At 46.1% G+C, this 12,124-nt stretch overlaps 1 protein-coding gene across 7 annotated transcripts in view; it reads left to right on the forward strand.

The window, feature by feature from the left end:
• Positions 1 to 12,124, forward strand: part of RASGEF1A (RasGEF domain family member 1A) — a 116,232-nt gene that overhangs the window by 79,461 nt on the left and 24,647 nt on the right. For 2 of the 7 annotated variants that reach the window (XM_074337320.1, XM_074337318.1), the window contains exon 3: positions 8,028 to 8,142. The exons of 3 other annotated variants lie outside the window; for them this stretch is intronic. Coding sequence is in view for 1 of the 4 variants with exons in the window: in XM_019719113.2 (XP_019574672.1) it covers positions 844 to 861 (18 nt within the window). In the remaining 3 variants the exon portion in view is untranslated. Of the gene's footprint in view, positions 1 to 601; positions 862 to 8,027; positions 8,143 to 12,124 lie in introns of those variants that run through there. 2 more of the 7 variants (XM_074337319.1, XM_019719113.2) reach the window with 2 other exon arrangements.

Here is a 12,124-nt window from a genome sequence, read left to right on the forward strand (position 1 = left end):
CCTGTGGATGGCTGGGGCTCCTGGGGGTGGAATGAGGCCTCACTGTAGCAGGTGCCAGGCCCACCCCATGCCGTGTCTCAGATTAGTCCTCCCACAAAAACAGCTGCTGGTGTACCCGTGTTCAGTCAAAGAAATGGAAGGACAGAGTTCCACTTGACGCTCGAGCCAGAGCTGTGTGGAGTGAGAGCCCCGTCAGGGGAAGCATTCAAGTCAAACGCTGGTCAAGCAACTGCCGTAGCTCTGTAGTGGACGTCTAAGATGAAGCGCTGTTGAGGTGAAGTCGGGGAGGAGGAAGTGAGGCTCGAAGGAGAAGATGGGGTCGTAGGGGGCTCTCTGAGAGCGCGATCTCACCAACACGACCTTTCCCATCCGGCGCTGAGCTCCGACCCACGGCGCCCTTTCGTCAGGTGACACAGTCAGACTGGCGCACCCAGCACCGACTCCCCGCCACGGCCCGCGCGGGGGTCATTCCGCGGTCTGCGCCCCAGTTGCGCAGGTCGTCGCCCGCAACCCTTGCGCCTTCCCTGCGTCTTCCACGCTATGCCCTGCCCCGCCCCATCCCAATCCCCCGGACTCCGCCCCGGCCCAGGCTCCGCCCCTTTCCGGCCGGGCCTCGCCTGTCCCCGGTCCTGCGTTTCCCCGGTCCCTGGCCCCGCCCCCGGCCCCCGGCCCCCGCAGTAACCCCCCCCGGCCCCGCCCCTCGGGAGGTTGAGAGCGGGAGGGAGGCGCGAATGGGGAAGTCCGCGGGCGGGGTCGGGGGGCGGGAGCTTCTGCGCGCGAGAAGAGCTGCCGCACGCGGGACGCCTGCGGCGCCGGCGACAGCTGGGGGAACAGGCGGCCAGGATGTTTCTGGAGCCTCAGGTAGGACTGCAGTGCGTGACACGCAGTGGGTCCGGGAGGCGGCGACGTGGGCGAGCCCCAGGGCAACCCCTTGATCGCCGCAGAAGCACAGTGTGCGGGGCGGGGGAAGGGTGGAGGTTGTTCTGCGCTGCCCCGCTGGGGAAGGAGTGCGACCATCCCGAAAATCTCTGGTCTGTCCTGGAGAGAGCCTGTCCTTGAAAACCACTTCCTCTGCCTTGTCTCCGTGGGGGCACCTGCTGCCAGGTGGGCGGCGCCCAGGGCTCAGAACGGGTGGGATGGCCCAGGCTGCCACTGCCTTTCCTGACATGTCTTGCTGACGCCAGTGTTCAGCTATGGTTGAGGGCGTCAGCAAGCCTGGTAGGCACCCCTGTGGGGGGAACAGGGCCAGGGCAGGCAGGAGGCAGTAGCCCCACAGCAGGGCCCTTAAGAGGGTGGTTGCCCTGGAAATGGCACAGTAAGGCTTCTAAAAGGCAAGATGACCGTGGATCCTTCCCCAGAACCACCTGTTTACCCTGGAGGAGGCGCAGGGAGATGGGGAAGTCTGTCATGAAAAGGGCACGTGGGTGGTGTGTTTGGGTGATGTGTGGGTGAGAGTGAGAGTATGTGAAAATGCGGGCATGTTTATATGTGGGGTGCATGTGAAAGAGAGGAGGAGGCGTTTGTGGGGGCAGGATCGCGCCTGTGTGGGCCCACAAATGCCTGTGTCTTTCAGGAGAGTGGAATCCAGGGTGGGGCTCAAGGTGAGTGGACTCCAGGGTGAGGGGCAACTTTGTCTCCTGGAAGCGAGGCGGAGAACCTGTGCTAGGATGAATCCTAAGCGTGAGGCAGTGTTGCATCTTCATGGCTGTGTATTGGAACCCTCCTTTTGAGATTTGCTCAGCAGTGTGATCCAGATGTCATACGCTCCTGCTGGTCCAAGCCCCCTTGGCATGGAATTGACAGCCCAGTGCAGATTGGGGCACCAGAGGAGGGTGTCACTGGGACCAGTAATGACAATCCTGCTCAGCCTGGCATGCAGGGGTCTGACATTTTGGTGTCCAGAGTACTGACTACCAGTGTGGGAGTGCTGTTTGTACCTTGGGTGGGGCGGTCCAGGGAGGCCTCAGCATGTGTGACCTGTGCACGAGGACCTGATGGAGGGGAGGGAGGGAGATGTGTGGCAGTGGGATTAGAGGGGCACCCCGGGAAAAGGTCAGGCAGGACTTTGAAGGGGAAGCCTCCTGCGTGTCCAGGGACCAGTGTGAGAGGACCCTGTGGTGAGAGGACATTGGGGCCAGCACGTGGCCCGGGACTCAGACCAGGGGGCAGCAATGGAGGAGGAGAGAAGGGCCGACTCGGATACGCTCTGAAGGTGAAGCATGAGGCCTTGCTCATGGCACAGGTGTGGAGCAGCAGATGGAGAGGAGGAAGGCCACTCTGGGAAGGAGAGCGTTCCCCTGAGCAGAGGTGGGAAAGGATGCTGGTTGAGCTGGTGGGGGTGGGTGGGAGGCGGAGACAGTTTGACAGCCCTGGGGAGATGTCACCTGGCAGTGGGGTGGGCAGTCTAAAGTTTGGGGGTAAGTCTGGCCTGAAGCACTCATTTGGAGCCTCACTTTGCTCCCTTGTGGACCCCTTGCGGCCTCCTGGCCTACACCTGTACCTGCTGGCTCAGGACAGCCTGGCCCTGGGCCCAGCCTGCCCAAGCACTACACCCCTATCTTGCTGGGCCTCTTGCAGGGGGTGGGGGTGGGGTGGGAAGGAGAGCCTTCGTGTGAGCTCTACCACAAGACAGATGTGAGTTGAGGGAGCACCTACATCTAGCGTCCACTTGGCTGCTTTGTGCCTTGGGGGCTGGTTGAGGTGCAGGAGCGCTGGGGACAGCATCACCTGCAGGCTGCATGCCCACCAAGCATAGGGACCAAGCATAGGTGCAGTCTTCCAGGGCTGAGCAGGCTGGGAGGCCACATGGGGGAGAGAGTCACACATTGGCTTTGGGGTGGGTAGGGTTTGCCTTGGGCCCAACACGGAGCTGGGGTACCTGTGGAAGCTGCCTGCACCTTCCATACCTCTGAGCGTCTTGGGCCTCATTCTCCAGGGGAGCTGCTGTTGAGTGATCAGAGGAGGGCTGGGTCTGTTGGGATTGGGGTGTCAGCCAGGAGACTTGTTATGTTGCCCTGTTCTTCCTTCTCCTAAGCCACTGGAAAAAACTTGGTCATGTTTGGAAGCCCATCTCAAAAATCACCTCTTCTGGGAAGCCCTCCCTGATTTCTCCATTTGGAGTTAGTTACTCTACCCTTGTGCCTCCTTGGCACCTAGGAAAGAGCCCTAATTCCAAGTTGCTCACACTGTGCTGTGGTGTTACATCTGTCTCCCCTAGCAGACACTGAAGTCCATGGGTTCTTCCATTTCCAAGCACGAGGCACAGGTCAGCAGGGCCTCATGGATGTTTGTTGACTGAATAAGGGAGGAAGGAAGGAAGGAAGGAAGGAAGGAAGGAAGGAAGGAAGGAAGGAAGGAAGGAAGGAAAGAATGAAGGAACAAACATGTGGGCTGGAAACAGCCTGTGGAGATTGCCTAGTTCTGCCTCCTTGTTTCACACATGGGGAAACTGAGGCCCACAAGGGTCACAGCTTGCCTCAGTTCACCCAGAGGTCAGGGATCAGAGCTGGCTACCAGACAAGGATGCCTCCACTGTGCCAGGTTCTGCTGGCTGAGTCCCTGTGGGTTCCAGGACAAGGGGGAGCCCAGAGGCAGGCAGAATGAGGGGCTATGGGGTGAGTGGTAAGGTGAGAGCTTATGGATGACAGCTAGGGGCCTCCACTGTGGTCCTTCGCTTCTCTGCCCTTGGAGCCCTACAGCTGCCAAGGGCTCTGGCCTCACAGTCACCAGCAAGTTTTCTCTGGACAACCCACTGCCCTGCATTTCAATTTCCAGCGGAATCACTCCACCTTTGATGACCCGCTCACACCCACCTGCTGGGGCCAAGCCCACGGTATTTTCCAAATCAGTGTGGCTGCCCTAGCCGCTTGCCTCCTGCCAGTTCTGGGGCCTGCGAATGTGAGTCAGAGGATCTGAGAAACAGCTTGCAGGTCTCCTTTAACCCTCACTAGGTCGCTGTTCCAGTGACACAGGTGGAAACTGAGTGTCCCAGATCTAAGCCTGCAGCAGCTCCAGGAGCAGGAGGAGCCCACGTTCGTTCTGGAACAGCAAGTTCCTAGAGGAGGCTGGAAATCGGCAATGCCCAGCCCAAAGGGTGTAATGGTGCAGTGCCATGAGCCAGGAAAGGGGGCTTAGGGCCCATGGCTCACATGGGTGTCAGAGCAGACCCACTGGGGAGAACATGTCCGTGACCAGTGGCTGGGAGACCTGCAGAGCCAGGAGGCCCCAGGGCCGGCACCCATGTGGGTACCTCTCACACACACACCCCTCCACCATGGCCACGGAGCATTACAGCACCTGCTCCCCACGGATTAAGTGGGGATGTCTTTGGGGATGGAGACACCTGTACCCAGGGGAGGTAGATAGGTAAGCTATTGATGTTTCAAAAATGTATGTTAGGTAATTGATAATTGGATTTTCTTGTTAGAATAGATTTTCAGTTTGGCTTCCTGGAAAACCCAAGAAATTAATCATGTGACTGCACATAAGTACTACAATCTCCCTCTTCATTTCGAATGTATCTTTTACTTATTTTCTTTTCTTATTGTGCTTTCTAAAAGGTGCAGAGCAGCGTAAAGTAATTGCAGTGATCTTGGCTTGCTTTCCGTTTTAATGAGAAGGCCTCTAATGTTTTACTGTTGAGTCTGAATTTGGCCTTAAATTTCAAATAGATATTCTTATCCAGGAACAGTGCACTCCATTCCTACATTAACTGCCAAGAGTATACATCAAGAATGGATATTCAGTTTCATCGAAGACTTTCCCGTATTCAGCAAAATCATCAAATTCCTTTCCTCCTTGGACCTATTAATATGTCGACTTACTAACTTTTCTGAGAGAAATCATCCCCATGTTCCTTGACTAAGTCCCACGGGGTTAGTCTCGATTGTGCTTTAAAATGCTGCCGGGTTCATTCCTACTGATAGGTATTTTTCATCTATATTCATAGGTAAAAATTTATACATACTTTTCTATTAGGGGATATTTGTCACATTCATAAATCACGGTTATGTTAACTTCATAAAATGAATAGGAAAGATTTTCGATATGAATTGTGCAGTTGAACTAGTTTAAATATCATATAAAATTATCGTATTCTGTAAGGCTTGAAATAATTCATTTTAGAAACTGTCTTAGCCAAGGCTTGCTTTTAATTTTCCCCTGAGGTTTAATTGGCTGTCAACGTACTTTTTACTATGGGTATTGGTCTTTTTGGGTTCTAAACATTTTTAGTCTATTTTGGTTATTTATATTTTCTAGATAATATCCCAGTTCAAAATGCTTTCAGATCTTTTAGCGCAGACCTACATACCGTGTTCCCCCGAAAATAAGACCTAGCCAGACAATCAGCTCTAATGTGTCTTTTGGAGCAAAAATTAATATAAGACCTGGTCTTATTTTACTATAATATAAGACTGGGTCTTATATAATGTAATATAATGTAATATAATACAATACAATATCGGGTATAATATAGTATAGTATAATATAATATAATATAATATAATATAATATAATATATAATACTGGGTCTTGTATGATATAATGTAAGACCAGGTCTTATATTAATATTTGCTCCAAAAGACGCATTAGAACTAATTGTCTGGCTAGGTCTTATTTTCGGAGAAACACAGTAGTCTGTCCTTTTAAGTTTCTTTTCCATATCTGTGGTACATTCTCTTTTCATTCCTAATAGCTGTATTTTTGCATTTCTTGTCTCCCTCCCTCCTTCCTTCTCTCCCTGCTAGCCTCCTTGCTTTCTTCCATCCTTTTGTTGATTAGAATTGCCAGAGGTTTATCTTTTTAATTTGTAGTTTCAAAAAAAACCAATCAGCTCTTGAATTTAATCAGCAAGTTCTACTCTCTTTCATTAAATCCACTAATTTATCTTTTAGTAATTGTTTCCTCCTGTTTGCTGTATGTTTGTTTTGTTTAGAAGCTCTTTTTAGCTTTTGAATCAAGAGCTTAGTTCATTTGTTTTGTTGTCTATTTAAAATATATTGAATTCTATGAATTTTTCTCTGAGAACAACTTTGGCCATATCAAATTTAAGAAAGTGTCTTCTTATAAGGGTTAGTTTTCTGATGTGTCTGTAATTGGAGTTTTGATTGCTTTTAACACAGACATGATTTAGGGAAGTTTTTAGCACATGAGTGAATTTTTTTGGTTCATCATTTGTTACTAATGTTCAGCTGTGTATCTACATCGTTCTGTCACCTGTACATTTCTGTCTGGGGACTCTGTCGGGGTTTCACTGGCACTGTGATGTATGAACAGTGTGGTTGAATACTCTGATAGAAGATTATGACATGCTGTGTTTAGGGCGTGGTATTTCATGCATTTGTCTCTGTGTTTCGCAGTATTCCCATTCCTTCCCACCACTTGTCTCCTTGGGTATCCACCACTTGTCAGGAAGTGTGGAAAGTTGTAGTTATCCTTCTGCCTGTCTCTCTGGCCCATGCAGAAGAGCTCTCTGCATTGTGTGAGGGTACTGGGCACAACAGGCAGCCTGTTCTTAGAATTTCCCTTTCACTTAACCCTTGGCAGAAAGAACCAGCCTGCAGGCAGGAGACCTTGGCTGCTTCCCAGGCTGTGCTGTGCCTGACCAGCCGTGTAGCCTCAGGCTGTCTTTAGCCTCCTGGGCTGCACCTTATCTGGAAAGTGGACAAGAATGCTTTGGTGGTTGCTGTGGGGTTGTGTAGGATGGCCAGTAGGTGGGAAGTCTTCTGTGAATGCCAGTCATTGGCAGTGAGGCTGCTGGGCTGGTTCAGGGAGGTTCAAATCTGGCTGCCCTCAGGGGCACATACATGGCTGGCCCCCGACCCTAGCCTGACCACCAGCAGTGCTGAAATCACTGGCACACACTGCACACTCCAAGAATGTGGCTTCTTCTCTGCCAGGCCCGCCCATCTCGCAGGGGCTCTGGCCAGCTCCCATGGGCCTTCATCCCTTCCCTGCCCAGCCCACACCCCCTTGGGCCTGTGCACATGGTCCTGGGTTCGTGTCAGATCATGGTGGTCACACTGACCAGGGTTCAAACCCAGCTTCCCCGCTTTGGAGCTGTAAGACGAGGGCTGATAACTTAAGCCTTTGGGCTTTTGTTCTTTCATCTGGAAAATGGGACTGTGACTGCTGTGCCAGTCACGTGTGCTGTGATGTGTGGGGAACTACAATTCCCTGGGGAGGGGCAGAGGCTGTGCAACTGGTACTCCTGGGAGGTAGCCAGAACCTGGCCCCCAGGGACAGGGGACGCAGGGCATGTGGCAGGAAAGCTGCTTGTGTACAGGGAGAGGTACAAGGGTGGGAGATGTTTTTGTTGGATGTCAAGATGTGTCCTGGTCCTGTTTGTAAGAGGCTGTGGCCACTGGACAAGACCATGGCCCTCTGGACCCAGTAGGCAGCTGGGTGCTTCATTCCTTTACCCCTTGGTTGGCACAGTGGGGTTCCAGGGGCACCTCTCTGGGTGTCTGCCAGGAGGATGACAATTCAAGCAAAGGAAATTGATTTTTATTTGTTTTTTTTTTCCAAATTTATTTATTTGTTTTTTAATTAGTTTCAGGTGCACAAGACAAAGCAAAACTTAGACGTTTATCATTTATATCCCTCACACTGTGTGAAACCCCCTCCCCCCATCCACTATCCCTCTGTACGTTCCCCAAATTAATTTTCAAACCCCCATGACCATCTTGCGGTTACCGACTATTTTTCAAAACCTCTCACCTTCCCCTTATCCCCACTCCCCCGCCCCTCTAGCAACCCTCTGTTTTTCCTCCATGTTTCCAAAACTGTCTCTGATTAGTTCATTCACTTATTCTTTTCTTTAGATTCCGCATATAAGTGAGATCATATGGTATTTGTCTTTCTCTTTCTGACTTATTTCACTTAACATAATGTTCTCTAGGTCCATCCATGTTGTTGCAAATGGTAAGATTTCTTTCTTCTTTATGGCTGCGTAATACTCCATTGTATAAATGTACCACAGTTTCTTAATCCAGTCATCTACTGATGGGCATTTCGGTTGTTTCCAGGTCTTGGCTATTGTGTATAGTGCTGCAATAAACATAGGAGTGCATAAAGATTTTTGAATTGGAGTTTTGGATTTCTCCGGATAGATACCTAGGAGTGGGATTGCTGGATCATAAGGTAGTTCCATTTTCAGATTTTTGAGATACCTCCAAACTGTTTTCCATAGTGGCTGCACCAATCTGCATTCCCACCAACAGTGCACAAGCGTTCCCTTTTCTCCACATCCACGCCAGCACTTGTTGTTTGTTGATTTATTGATGATAGCCATCCTGACTGGGGTGAGGTGGTATCTCATTGTGGTTTTTATTTGCATTTCTCTGATGGTTAGTGAGGTTGAACATTTCTTCATATGTCTGTTTGCCATCTGTGTGTCCTTTTTAGAAAAATGTCTCTTCATGTCCTCTGCCCATTTTTTAATTGGGTTGTTTGTTTTTTTGGAGTTGAGTTGAGTGAGTTTTTTATAAATTTGTGATATTAACCCCTTATCAGATATATCATTGGCAAATATCTTTTCCCAATCAGTAGGATCCCTTTTTGTTTTATTGATGGTTTCCTTTGCTGTGAAAAAGCTTTTTAGTTTGATGTAATCCCACATGTTTATTTTTTCTCTTACTTCCCTGCGGCGTGGGGATATATCAGTAAAAATCTTACTCCGGGTAATGTCTGTGAAGTTTCTTCCTATATTTTCTTCTAGGAATTTTATGGTTTCAGATCTTACATTTAAATCTTTAAGCCATTTTGAATTTATTTTTGTATGTGGTGTAAGGAGGTGATCCAGCTTCATCTTTTTGCATGTGTCTGTCCAAGTTTCCCAGCACCATTTATTGAATAGACTGTCTTTACCCCACCGTACATTCTTGCTTCCATTGTCATAGATTAAATGGCCATATAGGCATGGATTTATTTCTGGACTCTCTATTCTGTTCCATTGATCTATGGGTCTGTTTTTATGCCAGTACCATGCTGTTTTGATTACTGTAGCCTTGTAGTATAATTTGAAGTCAGGTATTGTTATACCTCCCACTTTGTTCTTATTTCTCAAGATTGTTGAAGATATCCGGGGTCTTTTGTTATCCCATATAAATTTTAGGATTATATGTTCTATTTCTGTGAAAAATGTCGTTGGTAGTTTGATAGGAATTGCATTGAATATGTATATTGCCTTAGGCAGTATGGACATTTTAACTATATTAATTCTTCCTATCCATGAACATGGTATGTGTTTCCATCTATTTGTATCTTCTTTCATTTCTTTCTTCAGTGTCTTATAATTTTCTGAGTACAGATCTTTTACTTCTTTGGTTAAATTTATTCCCAGGTATTTTATAGTCTTTGGAGCAATTGTAAATGGAATTGCTTTTTTAATTTCTCCTTCTGATGTTTTATTATTGGTATATACAAATGCAACTGATTTCTGAATATTAATTTTGTATCCTGCTACTTTACTAAATTCATCTATCAGCTCTAATAGTTTCTTGGTGGAGTCTTTAGGGTTCTCTAAATATAGTATCATATCATCTGCATATAATGACAGTTTTACTTCCTCCTTACCGATTTGGATGCCTTTTATTTCTTTTTCTTGTCTGATTGCTGTGGCTAGAACTTCCAGCACTATGTTGAATAGAAGTGGAGAAAGTGGGCAGCCTTGCCTTGTTCCTGATTTTAAGGGGAATGGTTTTAGTTTTTCCCCATTGAGTATGATGTTAGCTGTGGGTCTATCATATATGGCCTTTATTATGTTGAGATATGATCCCTCTATTCCCACTTTCTTAAGGGTTTTTATCATGAATGGCTGCTGAATTTTATCAAATGCTTTTTCTGCGTCAATTGATATGATCATATGATTTTTATTTTTCATTTTGTTAATGTGGTGTATCACATTAATTGATTTGCGGATGTTGAACCACCCTTGCATACCAGGGATGAATCCCACTTGATCATGGTGTATAATCTTTTTAATATATTGCTGAATTCTGTTTGCTAGTATTTTGTTGAGGATTTTTGCATCTATGTTCATTAGCGATATCGGCCTGTAGTTTTCTTTTTTTGTGGTGTCTTTGTCTGATTTTGGGATCAGGGTGATAGTGGCTTCGTAAAAAGTGTTTGGGAGTCTTCCCTCCCTCTGGATTTTTTGGAAGAGTTTGAGGAGAATAGGTGACAATTCTTTTTTGAACGTTCTGTAAAATTCACCTGTAAAGCCATCTGGTCCAGGGCTTTTGTTTGTTGGGAGATTGTTGATTACTGATTCAATTTCCTTGGTGGTAATCAGTCTATTCAGGTTTTCTGTCTCCTCTTGAGTTAGCCTTGGAAGGTTGTATGCATCTAGGAAATTGTCCATTTCTTCCAGGTTGTCAAATTTGTTGGCATACAGTTGCTCATAGTAATTTCTTAAGATTTTTTGTATCTCTGTGTCTGTTGTCACTTCTCCTCTTTCATTACTGATTTTATTAATTTGGGTCCTCTCTCTCTTTTTTTTAATGAGTCTGGCTAAAGGTTTGTCAATTTTGTTTATCTTCTCTAAGAACCAACTCTTGGATTCATTGATCTTTTGTATTGTTTTTCTGGTTTCTATTTCATTTATTTCCGCTCTGATCTTTATTATCTCCTTCCTTGTACTCCCTTTGGGCTTATTTTGTTGTTCTTTTTCCAGATCCCTTAAGTGTGAAGATAAACTGTTGATTAGTGATGTTTCTTGTTTCTTTAGGTAGGCCTGCAGTGCTATGAACTTCCCTCTTAGGACTGCTTTCGCGGCATCCCATAGATTTTGGGTCATTATATTTATTTATTTATTTATTTATTTATTTTTTATTTATTTTTTTTTAATTAAATTTATTGGGGTGACAATTGTTAGTAAAATTACATAGATTTCAGGTGTACAATTCTGTATTACATCGTCTATAAATCCCATTGTGTGTTCATCACCCAGAGTCAGTTCTTCCATCACCATATATTCGATCCCCCTTACCCTCACCTCCCCCCCCCACCCTCCTTACCCTCTGGCAACCACTAAAAATCTGAAAACATTTAGAGATAAAGACACGTGTGCGCCAATGTTCATTGCAGCTTTGTTTACGGTGGCCAAGACATGGAAACAACCAAAATGTCCTTCGATAGATGAATGGATAAAGAAGTTGTGGTACATATACACAATGGAATACTATTCGGCAGTGAGAAAAGATGATATAGGAACATTTGTGACAACATGGATGGATCTTGAGAGAGTAATGCTGAGCGAAACAAGTCAGACAGAAAAAGCAGAGAACCATGTGATTTCACTGATATGTGGTATATAAACCAAAAACAACAAAAGAACAAGACAAACAAATGAGAAACAGAAACTCATAGACACGGACAATAGTTTAGGGGTCATTATATTTTCATTTTCGTTTGTCTCGAGACATCTTTTGATTTCTTCCTTGATCTCCTGCTTGACCCATTCATTATTTAGTAACATATTATTCAGCCTCCATGAATTTGTGTGTCTTCCAGTCTTTTTCCTGTAGTTCATTTCTAATTTCATAGCACTGTGGTCAGAGAAGACAATTGGTAAGATTTCAATTTTCTTAAATTTATCCAGACTTGCTTTGTGGCCTAACATATGGTCTATCTTGCAGAATGTTCCATGTGCGCTTGAGAAGAACGTGTATTCTGCAGCATTGGGGTGGAATGCTCTGAAAATATCGGTTAAATCCAAGTGGTCCAATATGTCATTTAAGGCTGTTGTTTCCGTATTGATTTTCTGTCTGGAAGACCTGTCCCTTGTTGTCAGAGGTGTGTTGAAGTCCCCTACTATGATAGTGTTACTGTTGATCTCCGTCTTTATGTCAGTCAATATCTGTTTTATATATTTAGGTGCTCCTATGTTGGGTGCATAGATGTTTACTAGGGTTATGTCCTCTTGTCGAATTGATCCCTTTATTATTATATAGTGTCCATCTTTGTCTTTTAATATTTTCTTCATTTTAAAGTCTATTTTGTCAGAGATAAGTATTGCAACTCCAGCTTTTTTCTCATTTCCATTTGCATGGAATATCTTACTCCAACCCTTCACTTTTAGCCTGTGTGTGTCTTTTGATCTGAGGTGAGTCTCTTGTATACA

This window comes from Rhinolophus sinicus, linkage group LG07 (genome assembly GCF_036562045.2).
Source record: "Rhinolophus sinicus isolate RSC01 linkage group LG07, ASM3656204v1, whole genome shotgun sequence".
In the NCBI taxonomy this organism is placed as follows: Eukaryota; Metazoa; Chordata; class Mammalia; order Chiroptera; family Rhinolophidae; genus Rhinolophus; species Rhinolophus sinicus.